Raw genomic sequence first — 20,804 nt, forward strand, 5'->3', positions numbered from 1 at the left:
GAAGCGGACTCACCGAGTCGAAAACCCATTCGATTCCTACTCCTCCATACAACAGAGAGATTACATGATGCTCTAGGCTTTTATATCTATTTTTCCTGCTCTTCCTTGGTTTACATGATATCTTATTTAGGTGGGTAGAAAGGTAAACTAATTAAGGTGGGCATAATGCAAAACTATTTTGGATTTAAGTGATATGATCAGGATAAGGAAGGACAATCCTTTGCAGCTGGAGAGATGAAGCCATCATGTCACACATGCGATATTTATCACTAAGTTAGAATTTGTAAGGTGAGATATATTGCATGGCCTGGACGAAGAATAGTTATTTTACACCCATCATGTATCTTTCCGATTGTAGATAATTTTTATGTCACAATAAATTTTATCTTACTTTAGCAATCGTGTAGAACATAAGAAAAAATAGACATGTCATAATTTTTTTACATGATGTATAAAAATACGATATAAAATGCGTATTTTATTGTGTTTTTCAACTGTAATGACTCATAAAGTGCAATTATATGTCGAGTGTTTTGTTGCTAGTCAATATAAACGCAATTATTTGTATACAAAAAAAAAGCATAATTTTATGAATGTATGATGATAGCACTACGTCGCGGCACCGCATAGATCCATGTCCGCATAAAGCCTCTGGTGATACCGATTAGATATGATCTCACGATCAAAGGGATTTAGGGTACAATGTTTTTTAGTTATCACAATGCTGAACTTTGTGACTGAATCACATTGCAATACTTTAGTTGGGTGTGTATACATCACATCATTCATCCAATGACATGGCTCTATTATCAATTGACAATAATGTCCATGATTAAGAAAACTTACTCATCTATTAATCAAGGATGGCAGTACGTCGCGGCACCGCATAAATCCATGTGCGTGCAACGTTTCTGCAGGAATTCTGGATCGAGCTGGGGCAAAACCAACCGCGTGGACTCGTGGTGCCCTGCTGGGCCTTGGGCTTGTGCCGGAATAGGATACAACAAACCAGCCAGACGTGGAGGCATCAGCGACAGAAAAGAAAAGGCAGCTACCAAACCAATTGATCCCATCTCGTTCTCCTCCCGGTACCCAACGTCCCAACCCCACGAGCTCCCAGCCAGAAACCTTGCCATATAGTATAAATCTCTGCCGGCTAACGAACCAATTGATCCCATCAATAATAAAAGTTTATTATTGACAAATACGGGGAATGTGATTTACTAGGTTTTGCCTTTCTTGATATATTCAAATTTCATCAGGCAGTATCATGATATAGCCTATTAGTCCAAATAAATGTAGTGTTTAGTATGTAAGTAATGCTAATACATTTGAAGTGATATTTTGGCTCTTCGGTGCGTATGCTCACTTTATTTAAAATCCATCTTTGATAAATTTTGAAATGTCAAAAAAATCCATGGCAATTCAATTAGCGAAGACCCTATTTCATGGAGTTTTTAGATTGTTCATGATTTTTGCATACATGAAAATCATCTCCAATTTCCACTGCAACACGCGGGAATCAGCTAGTTCGAATGTGTTGTGAACTTGTGAAGATTGGATTGTCTTTGTGAACGTGTAATGTATTTTATTCATGTTTCCACATTAAAAATATTATTGAAACATTATTTGCGCTCTGAGATTTTTTAGTTGCCTTCCAGCGCGCCCAGGCTTCGACAAATTCCTAGGTCCACCTCTGACGACATGTACTTGGAAGCATTGTTTGGTTGTGTTGGGGACCATACTAAACCCTGACCCGGTCTTTCGAATTGCAAAAAATAACTTTCCAGTTATATAGCCCATCAGATTCAGCTTAATAATTTGGCTTACCTTTGTGGATCAAGTCCATCCAGATGCTGCTATGGGCTACTTTGCCACGATTTTTTTTTTGTAGGAGAGTACTTTGCCGCGATTTGGCTTACCTTTATCGACCAAGTCCATTCGTTGTTTGTCATGGTCCGCTAGTGCTTTGAAATACAAGAGAGCTACTTTCGGAAGTACAGGGCGCGAACTTGGAGGCCATCCCATATAAACCAAATGTCGATGCATTCCATTCCATGAAGAAGCGATTATTTTTCTATTCAAGTATGAGACTGGCGCGGTTGAGCGGCGCCGACGATGTGGACAGGACAGGGCGGTGAGGATGCGTCCCCAGCGTCGCGGATCCATCGGGCGATGAGGATGCGGTGGCATGTGGCTTTAGAAGTGTGCCACTAGTCGTAATGTCGTCTATTAGGGTTCTCCTACTAGTGCGATATTGACGTGACTAGAGGGTGGAGGATGGGAGATGGATGTGAGGGTGGAGTGAGTAAGTGGTTGAGCAACGCAGTGATATCTCTACCATGGTGGGCCCGCCTTGTGGGTTGTGGGCCGCGCGTAGCATTGGCGGCATGGCCAATGGTGGGTGGGATTGCCTAATCAGGTCACTAGACCCACCTAGTGATGACATACCAAAATAATGACATGCCACTTGTAGTATATTACTAGTGCGTGTGTCGGTGTTTCGGAGCGCACCAGTATTTGGGCAGATATCGGTGGCGTGTGGCTTTAGAAGTATGCCACTAGTCGTAATGTCGCCTATAAAGGTTTTACTACTAGGGTGGCATCATATTGGTGGTAATATATTACAATTTATTTATATAAATACACATTAGCCGTAGTGGCACACAAGAGTTATACCGTCAAAATGCATCGCTGAGCAAATGTTGCGACACCCACTATGCCAAAACAGCCCACGTGGAGTCACGCTATGTCACCGCTCTACCAAGAGCACTACTAGGAAAACATTTATATACAGAAATGGATTCTATGGCGTATTTAAAAAAAGAGTGCTCCACAAAAATATTTATGTGACGCATAAAAAATGCTACATATAATTGTTGGAATTATGTGGCGCATAAAAAAAAATATGTACCATAGAATTGAGGTTTTATGTAGCACACTTGATATGCGCCACAGAAATACACAATTCTATGGCGCATATTGCTATATGCGCCACAGAAATACGCCACAAAAATGTGCATATTGCTATATTCGCAACATAATTTTTTTTTGAATTTTTTAATTTTTTAGAATTTGTAGAATCTTTTCCAATGTATGAACTTCTAAAAAAAATTAATTTCAAAAAAATTAGTTTTTCTGAATATTTTATTTTCTAGATTCTTTTGATTTTTTGAATTTAATTTTTTATATTTTGATTTTTTTTTTGAATTTTTTAGATTCTTTTGTAATCTTTGGACTTTAAGGATTTTTTAATTTTTTTTAATTTTTTTTATATAATTTCTAAAAATTTAGAATTTCTCGATATTTTATTTTTTAATTTTTTTATTTAATTTTAAATTATTTTACATTTTTCTGAAATTTTCAACTTTTTGGATTTTTTTTGAAATTTTTGGCATAAGGGGGTTGATATGATACTAATATCAATAAGAACTTTAGTAGCATAAGTGTATCTCAATTAATTAGAACTTAGAAGGGTTGGAGCAATTTGAGGATGGATGACCTACACGGAATTTATGATTTCAATATCATTTGAGATATGTTCGCAGTGTTACTAGATGTTCAAGAAATTCAAATGTATGGGTTTTTCCATATTATTTCATTTTTCCTGATTTTTTGAATTTTTTTTTTTATTTTTTGAGAATTCGGTGGCGCATATGTTGTGGATGCACCACAGAAATATGATAATTTTGGGGCGCCACAGAATAAAATTTAGTGGCGTGACTTCTGTGGCGCATGAGATATGCGCCACAGAAAGTCAAAAACGTGCACCACTGATATGATGTTTCCTACTAGTGGAGGGAGTGGGAGCTACACGTGATGTCGCATGTCTCTTGGACTGCCACTGTCGACCGGAGGAACTAAACCATTGAGGAGAGGAGCCGATGGTCGAGTGGCAATTCTCGATGACATCGTTCGACGCCCAGGAGGTGGCCTCATTCGATTGACTACAAGGGATGGAGGGTAAGGGAGGGGCTAGCGGTGGTAGAACCCTTGGCTTCCACCCGAGCCGCCAGAGAGGCAACACAGGAAGGGGTATTGTCTCAAAATGAAGTTTCATTTTTACTCATTTCCCGTGCATGCATATTAGTTTCATTTTGTGATTTTGCAGAGACAAAATAGTATGTCCTCCAAATCAGGTATGAAAAAAGAATAAGCATGTATGCATTTCCAATTGTACAGAAGAAACAAAAGAAACGCTCCAAGAGATAATAAAATGGAACTCGTAAAATGGGTGATATGATTGAGGTAAAATGACAAGAAAGTGGTATAATTATAAGTGAGCCAGGACATATTTCGTCCCATGTAACTCCATCGCGAAGAAGGAAATATGCCTCTTCTCTAGAAGGAATGGACATAGAAGAAGACACAAGCAACACCATTTGGACCTTCCGATTATACAAATCGGGCTCTATATGAATAAAAAGCCTCTTGTCTGGAAGCAACAATATGTCCTGAATTTGACTCTCACACTACCACGATAAGGGATGTCCCTTGCAATATGGAACTTGTAGGCACGAGGCACATGCATGACAGCCCATATGCATTTGCTGTACAAAGACCGGTATATACATTTCTGTGAGCTCCTTTGGATAGCTTAATTTGTAAGCGCAGGAGTAGTAGTGAGGCATACGGTTACACACGCATTCTCGATCTGCCGTACGATAGTTGGAATTGAATTGGGTCAGCTGGATTAGGTCTCCGATTTATTTGCAATGTGATTCCATTTCTTTTCTTTGGAAGTTGCAGGGTAGACTAAACAAAATCAATTCCAAAAAAATAATTAGTAACAGAGGTACTGCCACTCTGTGCTGATGTGCATGCCTGTTAATTGAGGTAAGATGACAACCGATTGGTAACAGAGGTACTGCCACTCTTGCAAGAGGTACAATTATAAGTGGGCGAAGACATTTTTGTCCCATTTTTTCCATTTCGAAAAAAGAACCAACATAGATGAGGTGGACAAGCAACAGCCTTGTGGACCTTTCGATACAAATCGGGCTCTCTACAGGAATATGCCTCTTGTCTAGAAGCAACAATATGGGGCGAACTTAATCTTCACGCTACGTACGTGACTACCCTAGGACAAGTGATGTCTGTACCAATATGGAATTTGTAGGCACATGAGTCCCATTAGTTTCTTCTGCAAATTAAACATGCTCCACGTCAATGCATTTGCTTTATAAGGATCGTATATACGCTTCTGTGAGCTCATCTGAATAAATACTTTTGTGGGTGTGGGATTTGCGGTTACACACGTCTTCCGTTTCCTAGGGTCCATCTCAGTGTGTTGAACTTGAATTAATTGCGGTTACACATGTATTGCAAGGTGATTTCATTTTGTTCTTTTAGGATGCATCTCTTAGTTGCAGGTAGTGTTTTTTTCTTGGCCGTTATTTACCTGTATTCGATAATCTGCTCAAAATTTAAATGATTTAGATAAATTTTGGACTAGTGTTTTAAAAAATAAAGGATCTCGGATGGAGAACGAGAAAAAAAAAACCTTAGTTGCAGGATAGAGCTAAAATTAAAGCAAATCAGATGTTACTCCTGATAAAGTGTCCGGTCCATATTTTCTGCTGCTAGAAGTATGCGACACTTTGAAAACCTTTTCTATCTTGTTAGTTTGCGCCGATATGTTGGAGAACTGTGGTTTGTTGTTCCGTTATAGTGAACTTCAGCCTTCTCAAGGTTCTGTCCAAATCCCTTTATGATAACGGTCAACACTCGACCGCTTGTGGGACTCTGTAGGAGAAGTGCCTCTCCATCACCTCTCGTTCTCCCATGGATACAGGCTTCCGCATGAGCCGTGAGCCACCTCAGAGCCGGGGTACTGAGTGAAGAAAACATGCTAGTAGTAAATGTTTAGTCTGTGGAAGAGATTTGCAGATCCACGTAAATCTCGTAGTAAACATACAACCGCTCGGGACGTCCCCCTCCAGGGCGACTTGGGGCGGAACCCTAGCCCCCACCGCCGCCGCCTTCCCCTCCTCCTCCCCCTTCCTCGTCGTCCCCGGAGGCCGCCGCCGGCGAAGCCTGGCGCGGCCGGTGATGGCGGCGGCGGGGATCCTCGCGTGGTCCCCTTGTGTGGCAGATGGAGGCTCGCCTCCGTACTGGGAGGATGGTCCCACCACTTGGAGGATGATGGCGGCGCGGCCCTCTCGCCGGGCGGGTGGTGATGGCGGCGGTGGCGTGGCCCTGGTATCTGGTGGCGCGACGTCTTCTCACTTCCTCTCGTCGGGAGGGCGATGATGGGGGCGGCGGCGTGGTCCTCTCCTTCCGTCCTCGCCTCGGTATTGCCGGGCAGGCGGTGATGGGGATGGATCTTGTACTGCTCCTCCTCAAGGTCTGGGACCACGTCACCAAGGGCGGCGGCCCTGAATGGCGGGGACGGCGTCAACCTGGTGGCAGGTGGCGGGCGTCTGGTGCCGCTGACCGTGGCACCACGGTGGTGGTCTTCTCTCTCGCCGGAGGAGATCGGCTAGTTGTGTGGCTAGCCGTGGCGGATCTCGCAATCCGTCGCCTAGCTCCCGATGGCGAGGCGCAGCTACCGGTGAAAGCCGGCCCGGACTTCGGTCATGGCGGATGATGGCAGCGTGTTTCGCGGTTACCTTGTTGAAGGCATTGTCTCTGCTGTCCGTGTTCTTCGCCTGGGCTGCTCCAGAGGAAACCCTAGACCCGGGTCTCCCGGATCAGACGATGGCGGCGCGCAACGCCGTGCTCCCTGTTGGGGGCATCGTTTTTGGAGCTTACAACGGATGGCGGTGGTGCTGAGGTGGAGCGGTGTGCTTTTGCTGTGTCGGCGTCGTCATGTCGCCGCGGCATGGTGTTGTGGTGTCTCGGGACGGATGCAGTGTGATGGACTCGCGCAGGATGGTGGAGTCGTCTAGCGCCGTGGCGGCATCGATGGCAGGCCTGACATGGTCAATGCGGTGGTCTCTCTTGAAGATGGAGTCGAGAAAGACGGCGGTAGCAACTTTTATGGCGTGTGCGTTGGCGTATGCTGAGGGTCTACTTGACTGGATGTGCTTCCCATCTGCTATTGGGCTGCCTGGGAAGGCATTTGGTTTTTGGTTGATGTGAGTTGGTGAATTGTCACCCCTTTGATCCCTCTGTAGGTTTAGCAAGAAGGCTTCGAGTTTGATCTTTTGTATTGCTCTTATAAGATGTTGTGAATAATCTAATAAAAAAACCGTATGCATCCCTTGGATGCAGAAGCTGGGACGATATTTCCCCTATTTAAAAAAAGTGTAAATCTCGTATTGGAGGATACGCTATAGGCATTGCTTAATTGTAGATGTGTGACATGTGGTGTCGTTTAAGAAGCCTGTGTGGTCGGGGATGGCGAAGAAAGCAGGAAGCCTGTTTTGGGATAGAGGAAACCACATGGACAATCATGGCCATGGATGAGCTTGTTGACATGCTCCATGACTAGTCGGAGGTAGGAAATGCTCTATGGTGGTTGAGGGTGCGTGATCGGCAACATTTGACTGTGTCATCGAATGGTATTGGAGTAGCCGGTAATAGTGATCTGTGTTGTGTTCATTCGAGATTTTGGAAAGGTTAACATCGAGTAGTTAAGTGAGGTGGTTTCCAACCAATACCACGTTAGTTCGATATAATAAACTGAATCTCAATCCATATACATATGTTTGAATCCAAACAACCTTTGACATGAAATTACAATTCCAACTCCAGTTTCACGATTTCAAACCCACTTTAAATTAGGCTACATTGGGAAGCAAATCATCTAACACAAGCGGTGGAATATTGCCCCACCACCACCGCCCGATAAAGATTGGACAGCCGCGGCACCCACGTACGGCTGGCTAGCGTGGTCACTTCGGCCTCGACAAGGCGTTCGGCCCCACCAAATCCACCTACCTATGTTCTCTTCCCTGTTCGCTGGCTCTTAATAAGTACCTCATGTACATGTTACGGATGTCATCACCACCACCGGACCGCCGAGCATTCATCACAGTTAAGATCCTTATAAACTTTGTTGATCCTACCGATGACACCACCATGGCGCCCGGACAAGGAGATGGGGGCTACAACAACGATGCCTTCAACAAGGTAGCGACGAGCAGGCGCCGCATCGTCCGCCACTACCGAAGTCGGGCTCGGTTTTCACCAACAACCACAACCCGTATCTAGCTAGATCTCCACCAACCGTGAGGTCGGTCCGCCACCATCACTGGAGATGCTGTGACACTCGGCCATGCCATGGCCATGACCACCTATCTCGTCAACGCCATCACCACAATGGTGCTAGGCAGCCTTCGCAACCAGGACGAACCACCGCGCCACCTATAGCCACCGACGCATACGACGCCGGCTGTAGCTACATGGGTGGCACCACCGGGCAGAGGGATCCCACACCATCGCCGTATGCGCCAAGATCGCCTCTAGAGATCAACAACACTGCACCACCAAAATCCCGCTGCCCACCAGCCGGCGCTAGATGAAAGGGGCCACCACCCGTGGAGAAGGGCCCGCCACTGTCGTCCATTGCGTGGGATTTACCCAGTACCATCCTCTAGTGGTAGCGAGGAAGGAGATGGGAAGGGTGGCGGCTAGGGTTAGGCAGAGGGGGGGGGGCTGAAAAACCTAGTGCATATCTTGGAGCCGCTTCCTGCGTTGGTCTGAGGTGTCTCTGACCCTCGCGGTTGCGACGACTGCCACATGAGCTCCGCTTCAACCTTGTTCTTGCACGCGTCGATGCCAGCAGGCAGCTTGTTGCGGTAGACCTGCGAGGTGGCGCGACAAACAGAGAGAAGGGAGTCCCTCAAGTAGGCGGTCGTCTTGTAATTGTCCCTTTCCTCCTCCCTACATTAAGTATATATATAGTCGAGGAACCATGCATCAAATGATCTATTGTGGTTGAGGGTGTGGGATCGGGGACATTTGATTGTGTCGCCGAATGATATTGGAGTAGCCGTCAATAGTCATCCTTGTTGTGTTCATTGGAGATTTTGGAAAGGTTAACATCCAATAGTTGGGTGGGTGGGGATGGTTTCCAACCAATACATAGCACGTTAATTTGGTCTGAATTGAATCTCAAAAAATCCACACAACCTTAGAAGTAAAGTTATAACTCCAGTTTCACAATTTCAAACCTAGTACCGATTCACTTTAAATTCGTCTAACCGGGAAACGTATCATCCAACACAAGCGGTGGCATATTGCCCCATCACATCACGGTGGGCGTAAAACCCGAAACCCGACCCCCGAACCAGAGTTACTCGGACCTGAAATACCTGAGAAATCGGGTGCTAAAACGGGTGCTAATTTCAGAAACCCAAAGTTAATACAGAAAATTTTGGTGTACAGTCGGAAACTCGAAGTACTATGCATTAATGCATGCAATATTTTAGCCAGCCCATGCACCTAGCTAGTTTAATCCCATGCAGGCACAGCCCAAGCCCAAGGCCCCAAGATGCATCGCACATTCGGACTCTTCTATTCTAGCGTCTAGCGAAATGTGCTAGACCAATAAAGAGCTCTTGCCGCACCCACCACCGGTCCACCAATTCCTTGAGCGATGCCTCTTCGACCGCCTGAGAGCGGAAAGCTGCAGCTTTGCGCCGGTCCCGCCTGCCTGAGCGGCAAGCAGCAGCTCCGCGCTGGTAGCCTCCCACCGCCCCCACCCGAGAGCGGCAAGCAGCAGCTCCATGTCGGTCGCCTCCATCAACTGTGTGCTGTGGTGCAGCGCCGCGACGGTCGCGGCATGATGGAGTGCAGCGCCGCGCCGCCCATCGCCCGCCCCCTCTGTCGATTGCTCCCACAGTTATCATCCTCTGCATCCCACCCTACTTCTCTATTCAGGGGGCTAATCGGGGAAATCCAAACCCGAACCCGAACACAAAATTTTGGGTACCCGAATCATCGGGTACCAATTTTCTTGCAAGAAATTTAGGAGTCTTTTCTTCAAACCCGAATTTCCAATAGCACGAAAAACCTGACCCGAATAATTCGGGTTACCCCCCAGCGTGGGGCCGCGAGCCGCTTCAGGCTCCACGCGGCGTTCGGCCCCAGCAAACCCACCCACACCTCTCAGGGTTCTCTTCTTCGCTCGCAGGCTCATTGCTACTTATACACAAGCACAGTACACAGCAAGCAGCGGCACTTCCTCCCCTACCCCGATCGAGCTCCCCACGCACACACCACCCTGTCCCTGGCAGCTCAGTTCACAAGCGCATCGCGTCCTCGAGTGTCAGCCGGAGGTGGTGAGCAGTTCCAGGGTCCAATCTTGTTGAGTAAGGCAATCCATTCCTCTCCCCTCTTCTCTGTATCTTTTTCTCCATCCTCTGTTTGGTCGTCATGGCTGAGAGGTTGATGTGTTCGATGGAATGTCTAGGAGAGGAGGTTCACTTAGTTTCCGTTGTGTTCTAGGTTTTCTGCCCGGTAAATTCTTTCCGAATGTACTTGTTTTGTTTGCCACTGGATGTTTTGTCTCCTTCATCCGCATTCGCTATCCCCAAATTTTTGGTTTTATTGTGGAAATGATTCTACTATCAGCGGCCATTTTAATTAGTTGGTCGATCGATCTGGGAACTGAACATTGGTGCTGTTTATCTGCAGGCTGGAGTAAGGGGACGATGGGTACAGATAACGCGGCAACATGCCGCACCGTCCTCTGCACCTTGCTACTACTCACGTTGACCTGCGACTGCCTGGCGGCAGACTTGGATCTGGCTAAGACGGCAGTGCTAGAGGTTAACACGTCATGGGTAGCCGCCAGAAAGATCCCTCAGACCCTCTTTGGGTTGTTCTTTGAGGTGATGGTTTTCTTCTTCTTGGTCCACCCTCTCACAGTTGCTTTAATTTCTATCCACCGTGAGTGTTGTGTATTACCCACACCATTGATTATAACTAGCCACTGATTATTTATCCTAGGAAATCAACCACGCTGGAGCTGGAGGAATTTGGGCGGAGCTTGTCAGTAACAGAGGTAATGCCAGTGCCACTCGATCTCTGCTCTTGTGTATGCCTCTTGCTCTCTGAAAAATGTTTCACAAAGGGCTGGATGCACTTGTCCAAAACTTGGATTGCTTGGTTCCAAGGAAAAAAGATAGATAGTTCCAGATGCCATGCACTGACTTAACATGTCAGTGATACGCCTCGCATTGTAACAAGGATTCATATAGGTTGAATAGCTTGTATATGAAAATAAGAGAGCACAGTGCCCTTTTTGTGGAACTGAAGCTTACAATATATTGTGCAGAGTACAATCACACAACATATTTCTGTTACTGTTATATTTACTCCCGTTCTTTCACGCTGTTTGTTGCCTGTTCCCTTAGGTAGTTCTGTAATAACTGAAGAACAAAGAAATCATTATTGCAACACATAACAGTGGTGGAAGAAAAAAATTAGCCTCTTCCTTTTTATAACCTGTTAGTAAAATTTCATTTATAGCCACGTACTGAGTTGCGGAATTTATGCTTTAGGATTTGAAGCAGGAGGGATTAACACTCCTTCAAACATAGATCCTTGGTCCATCATTGGGGATGAATCTTCCATATACGTGCAGACTGAAAGAGCATCTTGTTTCAGTAAAAATATCATTGCTCTAAGGATGGAGGTTCATTGCGACGAGTGTCCAGCTGGCAGCGTTGGAATTTATAACCCAGGATTCTGGGGCATGGTACGATTTATTTTTCAATGTATATGTGGACTGGAACATGAGCATGAAAATATAATTCATAAAACAACAATTTAGTTGGTAGTTTACAACTAAATTTAGTTGGTAGTTTCAACAATTTAGTTGGTAGGTTTCTCTGAGAAGCATTTCAACTATTTCCCTCTGGTTTTGTGTTTAACTTGGCAATTTCAACTTCCAGAATATAGAAGAAGGGAAGACCTATAATCTAGTCATGTATATCAGATCAATGGAACCTGTGGAGTTGACTGCTTCACTCACATGTTTCGATGGATTACAAAATATCGCATCAGCTGATATAGTGTATATATCTTCCCTAATGAGATAAGATGAATTTTCAACTTGTTAATTTTCTCCGCTAACTGCGAAAGAATGCATACTGCATGGTTGCAGAGATAATAATGTGTCAGATTGGCGAAAGATAGAACTCCAATTATTTTCTCGAGGAACATGCAGAACTTCAAGATTTGAGTTAACAACTTCCAAGAGGGGGGTCATATGGATAGATCAAGTGTCACTTATGCCTTCAGATACATATAAGGTGAATTGCTTTTTTATCCTTTGTCTTGGTAGTGGCTACTGACAATCACAAAGGCATGATGTGATCTGAAAACAGCTCGTAAAGATTCTACCAAAATGTATTTTACCTCAAATCGTAAAACCATATAGAAAGACAGGCTTGTTTTGTTACCTAGCAACAATATGTTCAAGGAGAATCAATCATCAAATTGTTTGACCGTTATTGAAAATCGATGATGACCAAAATGTTTGTCCAAGAGCTCTCATTGCTGATTAATAGGATCAAACGAAAAACTAATATTGATTTATGGAATTTTAAGTAATAATAGAAGTGTAATCTTCTTTTTCTAATGCCAGATCATGCTTTCTATGAGTCAACTAGAGGCGTTAATCGTCATTTTGTTCTACACATACAGGGCCATGGCTTTCGCAAGGAACTCATACACATACTTATGGATTTAAGACCACAGTTCCTACGATTTCCTGGTATTTCATATGTTATTGCAATCAAGATCAACTAATAAAGGCTGCTCGTATATGTTCTACACTTCTAGTGTATTTATGATAGTAGTTTATATCCAATGATTTCTTGCTACCATTGTAGTTTTTATATCATATTCAGCAGCCATTAGGATTTTGGTGGGAACTAATTAAGCAACTGAACTCAAACCTGAACATGCCTACAGTGACAATCATAAACTTTATCACGTCTGTCAAAGGAACTACTAATGACTGAAGGTCTGAAGTACATAACTGTATAAATACAATGTTGTCGTCTTTGTACTTCAGTCTCCTTTTGTCCAGTAAAATGCATTTTGATGGTTGCAAAATCAAGTGAAAACTAATAAGGTTTGATGTGCAAGATAGATAGAGTAGGTCTATATTGTGCCAGGTACCTTATTACATAACAGTGAAAATACATTTGATCGACAGACCCTAATGTTCTTGTATGTATCAAGTTGGCTGACCCTAAAAACAAAAAATGCAGATGGTGTGTGCCCAGCAGACAATTTTTTTTTAAATCTTGGAGCATATTCCAAGATATGGAAAACATAAGAATCTAACACTACTTTACAAGAACAAGCTATAATTGAGCACACAGTTCTTTTTATATTAGTGTCCTGTGCAACCTTCTCTTTTACAGAATTGTGGAGTTGACATGTTATGCTTAACACATACTTACATGGTTGCCCATTTTTTTCATTGTACAACTTATTAATCTTCCTAGTCCAGATTAGCAGGGACGATACTTGACATGTTATGCTTAACACATACATTTGAAGAGTGGTTAAATTTTTTCGAATTTTACAACAAGAAAATGACTATCTTACTATGATGGTATATGGTACCATATTTCTCTATATTTTTTGTACAGATACCATAATGGGTACTTTCTAGACAGAAATGAGTTTAGGAAACCAACTTTTCAACAATTCTCCAACTCTATTTTTTTTAAATTCTCCAATCATACATATGCTGATATGTCACACTATTTTTTTATAGGTGGTTGCTTTGTTGAAGGCGAGTGGTTAAGAAATGCTTTCAGATGGAGGGAAACTATTGGTCCATGGGAAGAGAGGCCTGGGCACTATGGAGACGTTTGGAAGTACTGGACAGATGATGGGCTTGGGTATTACGAGTTTCTCCAGGTATGTATTGATTAATCTCGTACTGAGTTCTCTAGGTGTGGCCATATATCTCATACATTTAATTCGGAATGTTATGAAAGCTTGCCGAAGACCTTGGTGCTGAGCCAATCTGGGTTTTCAATGCTGGTAATAGTATTCTTGCTATTTTTTCCATTAGTTATATTTTAGCATGTATTTAATCAGCACTTGTGTACCCATTAATTGCTTGAAATTTTTCTCTCGAAATTTAGGGATCAGCCACAATGATGAAGTTGATACCACTACACTTGCACCTTTTGTAGAGGTATGTATTCAATGCCTTAGATCTTTCACTGTATGGGTCGTCCTTAGTGCAGTAAGTTCAATGTTATTTGGATGCATGTACAAAAAACATAAGGCCTCTTTCCTTGAACATGTTTACGGGCATATTAAAATCAGGTAAGTTAGGTGGCCTTGTCAAAATAAAACATTTACAGACTAGTTTATGGGTATGGGATTCGAATGAAAACCACTGCGTCTGCTTGATTGAACATGTCTCAAATGGAAAAGATAGTTGTCATAACAAGCCAAGCTTGAAAAATGGTTCTTCAAAGCAAAAAAAGGACATCCACATGGGAATTAAGTAGGGGCCTAGTGTGTCACCTAAGTTACTATCAATTTCCTTAAATATTAGTAGTCCTTCTGTTATTTACCTCATAGTAGAGCTATCATATCTATATAAAAATTAGTTATATGCATTTCTCATGATTTTAAGTTTGCTTTTTTCTTGCCTTGCTATAGGATGTATTGAACAGTATTGAATTCGCTAGAGGAAGTTCAGAATCAACCTGGGGTTCCATTAGAGCTGCAATGGGGCACTCTGAACGATTCCCGTTGAAGTATGTTGCAATTGGGAATGAAGATTGTGAAAAACAACTTTACCAGGGTAATCTTTTTTGTCAATAAAAATAAGTAAACTATAAAGTTGTATTTGTTATTGAATACCTTAGTGGTTTCATTAAATTACAAATATATGTATCATCGTGATCGTTTTATTTTGAGCATATTTGAAACCACATTTTTCTTTTTATTCCCCATTTTGCTCATAGCAATATGATTAAAAAATGGCAGAAAAATCGAGCCATCCACTTTAGTAGTTAAGGCTCCACTTGACCACTAGCATTGGATTTACAAAATTTCATCATAGCTTACAGAACTGTTGTATAGTTCACTTGCTTTGCTGGAGTACTTAAGACTGAAGAGCTAGTTTAGAATTTTCCACTTTGCACATGATGTTCTTAAGTTCTTTGTTTACAGGAAATTATCTCATGTTTTATAATGCAATTCGAGTGGCCTATCCAGATATTCAAATTATTTCAAACTGTGATGGCTCATCTAAGCCACTTCACCACCCTGCTGATTTATATGATTTTCATGTAAGTTTATTGCATGCAAATTGGTTTGTTTTCTGCCCCTGTTTAACTTTCACCAGAATTTTCAGTTTTTATTTTATCAATGTGTATCTTAGAATACTTCCTTTTCTATGTAGGTCTATAGCAATGCCACTTTTATTTTTCTCATGAAAGATAAGTTTACCAGGACATCACGCAAGGGTCCAAAGGTATGCATTAGTTTCTACCGGCCTATGGAGTCGTTTATTTCGGTATATAGATGGCTCATAGACCTATGTTTCTGACTTTCTAGTGCGTAACTATACCTAGTTTTCCTGATTTATGAAATTTCCATGCTTTTTAGTTTACAGTTCTTGAGAGGAAATTCTTAACTGATCCAACAGTAACAATTATGAGAGTGTTAGCATGTTCTTGAAAATCTTGCATACTATGTCGACTAAAGATATTATAGCTAAGTATGCTGAGATCTTATTTCAGGTATTTGTTAGTGAGTATGCTGTTAACGATGCAACGGATGCTGGCAATGGAAGCCTTCTTGCTTCATTGGCAGAGGCTGCGTTCCTTATTGGGTTAGAGAAGAATAGGTAATCTCTCTCACACCTTCCTTCTGTTTTTGAGGATTGGGGAAACACCGCAAATGCATAGGGTTATCCTTCTATCAAGCTTGAGTTCTCCCGATGTAAATCGACATTATCTTTGACAGTTGTCAATGACAAATCTTCTAAATGTGGAACTAAGTAACAACAATTATTTGCTGTTAGTTAATGAGATGAGTCTGCCATTCTCCTTTGCAGTGATATCGTCCACATGGCGAGCTATGCTCCACTCTTCGTAAATGACAATGACCGCTCGTTAGTACCGACATCTTTGTTCTCTATTTCATACTAGCATTCTTGTTGATGACAGTTTCAGTGATTATGTCTATATGTAGTGATCAGCTGGAACCCAGATGCAATAGTCTTCAACTCCTGGCAACAGTATGGAACTCCTAGTTACTGGATGCAGACATTTTTCCGTGAATCAAGTGGTTCTGTGATCCATCCTGTGAGAATCGCTTCCAGCTACTCTAGTTCATTGGCAGCATCTGCAATCACCTGGAAAGACAATGAGGATATGTTCCTGAGGATAAAGGTAAACTCAGTGGTTCCGATTTTCTCCTAGCCTGCATGTGAATGCTTCAGTTCATTAGGTAAAGGGTAAACTTGCCTTGATATTTGAAATGGCCCAATCCATACGCGACAATACGCAATTACTTGAACATTTACATACGTGCATAACAACCCAGTCAACATGGTTTCTACTGCTGGAGTAACATGTTTAGATCTAAGAACTTGGTACTGATCTTCTGCAGATTGTAAACTTTGGTTCGCATGCTGTAAACCTAACAATATCTGCAACTGGACTTCAAGCTGGTGTCGATACGGCAAGATCAACTGTGACTGTTCTCACATCCAGTGATTTGCTTGATGAAAACTCGTTCAGTGACCCAAATAAGGTAAGCTGATGCCTTTCCTTTGCTTATGTACTTTTGGTTTCATACATTATACACTATATTTGTTGTGTAACAAGAATGTTTCAAATGGTGCAGGTTGTGCCGGTTCGCAGCGGTCTACCCGGTGCTGCAGAAAAGATGCAGGCCTTGCTGGTTCCGTACTCGCTCACATCCTTTGACCTGGCTCTGGATCAGTACGGCGGGCTGGTAGCTGAGATGTGAAGCAGTTGTTATTATATGATAGTTTTACACGAGGTGGAAATAGGACTATTTCATGAGGTATATTGAGGCGTGGTGCATGAATTGGAGTATATGAAGTGCTCTTTCGGGGTTCCTTCAATAAGTAAATAAAATAAATGCTTTCTGGTATCTGCCTATCAGGGCTCATGTGATCCTGCTAATCACATTTGTGAGCCATCTAGTTTCAGCGTAGTTTGTTCAGATTACTTTCTAGACTGTAACTTTATCTGGTTTTATGCTTGTCCAGATTAAGTATACTATTTTGGAAAAATCTCACATTTGTCAACATTTATTCCTCCTGTTTGCTATGAGAGCTGAAGTGTCAGCGTGATTGCACGCAGCACCATGGCTCAGTAGCGAAAATCCATCGGCAGTTTCTATTGCAGCAGTATGTACAAAGAGGGGGTTGAAAGGTTATTGCTTAGCCCTGTGCACTATTTTTCTTGTTCTAATTAACGAAAAACCATAGTTTAGCTCATTAATTTTACGCGCCGGAGAGCTGCCGGATGATGCTGTAGTGTTTTTTTTTTAAAGAAGGCAGATCCTCGACAAATGACTTTTTCGCATGGACGGGACCTCTCCTGCATGTGCAAAACTGAATGAAACTCAGGGAACAAATATCAATCAAAGTAGAAAAATGGGAGAACCTAACGGATGCACGTGACTTTCCGTGTACTGAAACAATCGCTGCGTTCGCAAATCGCAGAGAAACCCCAGCATACTTTTTTTTTATTCCATTATTGAGAGTATTGACTTGACAAAACTAGTACTTTTAGATAGACAATATACTTGGAAAAATCGCAGAGAAGCCCCAACATACGAAAAATTAGATAGAATTATTGCCATTATCGAATGGGAACAAAAGAATTCTCTAGTGTGTCCATTAGGGCCCTAACTAGATCTGGTTGCGATCATACTCTTCTTCTTTTGAATTCGGGTCAACAACCCTCACTAGGAACAAACACTAGTGGAAATCAGGGCTTCCGTGGGAGCCTTTTGTCGCGGGCGCGCCTGCACCCGCGACAAATGGCCTGGCCACGTCGCCCCGAAACCATGTGGAGCCGTCAGGGCCTTTTTCGCGGCCTTTTGTCGCGGGCCGTATTACGACCCGCGACAAAAGGGGTCTGAGGGCTGGCGCCTCCTGACGGCACCCCTTTTGTCGCGGGTCGTAATACGGCCCGCGACAATAGGGCCATGCCTATATATATAGAAGCAGCCACCCCCCCCCCCCCACACCTCATATTTTCCTTGGTGGTGAAGGTGGAGGTGTATGCTAGCTCATTTTTTCTACATGTGCACAAGAGGTGTTTGATGGAATGCTTGTGAGAGGGATGCCACTTGGTTTTATTTGATAAGATTTCTCCTCTTTTTGATCCTAAAAGGTTAGCAACTATTTTCTCGACTATATATATATATATGCATAGTCCGTACAATACTAATTTTAGCAAGGTGATTGCATCTGATACATATATAATTGTACTTATTGAAGCGATGGAGACATGGCAGAATAAGATCCGCCACCTTCGACAATACGGTGGGGAACGTACGCCATAAGTTAGCTATCTGCAGGGAGCTCATCCTCCGGTTCAACAAAGCCCGTGAGGAGCGCACGCTGACACCGTATGAGGCCTGGCTGCACAAAGCGCTGAAGTTGTCCCACCTGGGGCGCCAGCCACAGATCCGGGATCTCTTAGCCCGAGAGCACCTTGACATTGTGGGTCTGCAGGAGACGATCAAACGCGATTTTTCGCAGGCGGACCTAAGATCGATTGACCCACAAGGGAAATTTGCTTGGCACTCTCTCCCGGCGTTGGGACACTCGGGAGGGATCCTCGTGGGGGTAAACGAGGACACGTTCGAGGCAATCGCCTGGACAGAGGGAAGATTCTTCCTCAGGGTGGATATCCTCCAATTAGCCACTAATACTACGTGGACGGTTTTCGTGGTGTATGGCCCGGCGGACCACCGCCTCTCCGACGAATTCTTGGGGGAATTGTCGGCCGCCGTCAACGCCTGCCCCTTTCCGCTGGCGGTTGGCGGCGATTTTAACCTGATCAGGGGATCAGAAGACAAATCCAATGACAACATCCATTGGCCGCGGGTGCACAAGTTCAACGAATGCATCGCGGACCTTGCACTTCGCGAGATCCGCAGGGGTGGAGCCAGATATACCTGGACTAACAAACAGCTGAACCCGGTGAGGAGTGTCCTTGATAGGGTGTTGGTTTCCACGGATTGGGAGATGCTATTTCCCCTATGCACCCTCACAGGCCTGACGATCATCGGATCGGACCATGCTCCTCTGATCTGGACTCTGGGGAGGACGCTAGACGCCGCGCTCCGCGCTTCTACTTTGAGAAGGGCTGGCTGCAACGCGCGGACTTTGGGGATTTGGTCACGGCCAAGTGGCATAGCTTGGAGGGACTAGGGGGCCCCTTCTTCGACCCCATTGATTCCTGGCAACACGTTTCCGGAGGTCTGAGGCAATTCCTCAAGGGCTGGGGAGCCAACATTGGGAAAGCTGACCGGGACCTGAAGGAGGACATCCTCGGGAGGATTCAGGCCCTTGATACTCGTGCAGATACCACGGGTCTGGACGACGAGGGCTGGGCGCTGAGGTATCACTTGGAAGGCCAACTCACCCACTTGCTCAAGATGGAGCAGGAATATTGGAGGCAGCGAGGACGCCAGTCCTGGCTCCTCCATGGGGATGCAAATACGGCGTACTTCCACGCGATTGCCAATGGGCGCAGACGCAAATGCACCATCGCCCGTCTGGTGACTGATCAGGGGATCATCACTGAGAGCAGGGACCTGCAGGAGCACATCTATGGCTTCTACCGCAACCTTATGGGGGCGGAAGGCGAGAACAGGCTGTTCTCCCTAGCACAGGACACCTGGGTGGCGGACCGACGGGTTTCGGACGCTGAGAACGAGGACCTTATGCTATCCTTCTCAGGGGAGGAGGTGGACGGGGTGCTTAAGAGCATGAAGGTTGACACGGCCCCCGGCCCGGACGGGTTCCCTGTCATTTTCTTCAAGAGATTTTGGGCATTGGTCAAGCCCTACATCTTGGCCATCCTTAACGGCTTTGCTCTGGGGCGCGTGGATATTGCGAGACTTAACTTTGGGGTGCTTACGCTCATCCCCAAGGTTCAGGGGGCGGAGGATATTCGCCAGTTCCGCCCAATTGCGCTGATCAACGTTATCTTTAAATTTGTAGCTAAGGCGTTCGCGATTAGGCTTTCCCCTATAGCTAACAGAGCCATTGGTAGAACTCAGACAGCCTTCATAAAGGGGAGACACATCCATGAGGGGATCATTTCCCTTCAGGAGATCATCCATGAGACGAAATCCAAGAGACTTAGGGGAGTCTTCTTGAAACTTGACTTCGAGAAAGCCTACGATAGAGTCAATTGGTCATTTCTCCGGGAGGTGCTCCTCCGGAAGGGGTTTAACCCAGGATGGGTCCACCGGGTGCTCAGTTTGGTCTCGGGGGGCCAAACAGCGATCACCATCAACGGTGAGGTAGGCAACTACTTCAGGAATGGGCGGGGCGTGCGCCAAGGGGACCCGCTATCCCCACTCCTCTTCGATTTCGTGGCTGAGGCCCTCGCCGCGATTTTGGACAGAGCTCTTGCGGCGGGACACATTGAGGGTGTTATCCCGCACATTATACCGGGAGGGGTATCACATTTACAGTATGCGGATGACACGATCATCATGATTCAGCCGGAGGACCTGGCTATCGCAAACCTGAAGTTCCTCCTTCTCTGTTTTGAGAACATGTCGGGGCTCCGCATTAACTTCCATAAGAGTGAGGTCATGGTCATGGGGACCTCGGACCTGGAGAAGCAGAGGATTGCCAA

At 44.4% G+C, this 20,804-nt stretch overlaps 1 protein-coding gene across 2 annotated transcripts; it reads left to right on the top strand.

Moving 5' to 3' along the window:
- The first annotated feature begins 10,074 nt into the window (after nucleotides 1–10,074).
- On the top strand, nucleotides 10,075–17,223 carry LOC124699250 (alpha-L-arabinofuranosidase 1-like). Of its 2 annotated transcripts, none has more exons than XM_047231577.1 (18): nucleotides 10,075–10,259; nucleotides 10,585–10,781; nucleotides 10,900–10,954; nucleotides 11,454–11,650; nucleotides 11,847–11,968; nucleotides 12,059–12,206; nucleotides 12,601–12,670; nucleotides 13,688–13,833; nucleotides 13,914–13,959; nucleotides 14,064–14,116; nucleotides 14,593–14,737; nucleotides 15,109–15,227; nucleotides 15,341–15,412; nucleotides 15,681–15,787; nucleotides 15,998–16,054; nucleotides 16,142–16,334; nucleotides 16,555–16,698; nucleotides 16,792–17,223. In XM_047231577.1, exons 2-18 carry the CDS (start codon nucleotides 10,602–10,604, stop codon nucleotides 16,915–16,917), a joined length of 1,980 nt encoding a protein of 659 aa, XP_047087533.1. In that variant the 5' UTR covers nucleotides 10,075–10,259; nucleotides 10,585–10,601; the 3' UTR covers nucleotides 16,918–17,223. The 2 variants fall into 2 exon arrangements, with proteins under 2 accessions (XP_047087533.1, XP_047087534.1); XM_047231578.1 differs by having other exon boundaries at nucleotides 10,075–10,226.
- Nucleotides 17,224–20,804: the final 3,581 nt, after the last annotated feature.

This window comes from Lolium rigidum, chromosome 3 (assembly GCF_022539505.1).
Source record: "Lolium rigidum isolate FL_2022 chromosome 3, APGP_CSIRO_Lrig_0.1, whole genome shotgun sequence".
Classification (NCBI taxonomy): Eukaryota; Viridiplantae; Streptophyta; class Magnoliopsida; order Poales; family Poaceae; genus Lolium; species Lolium rigidum.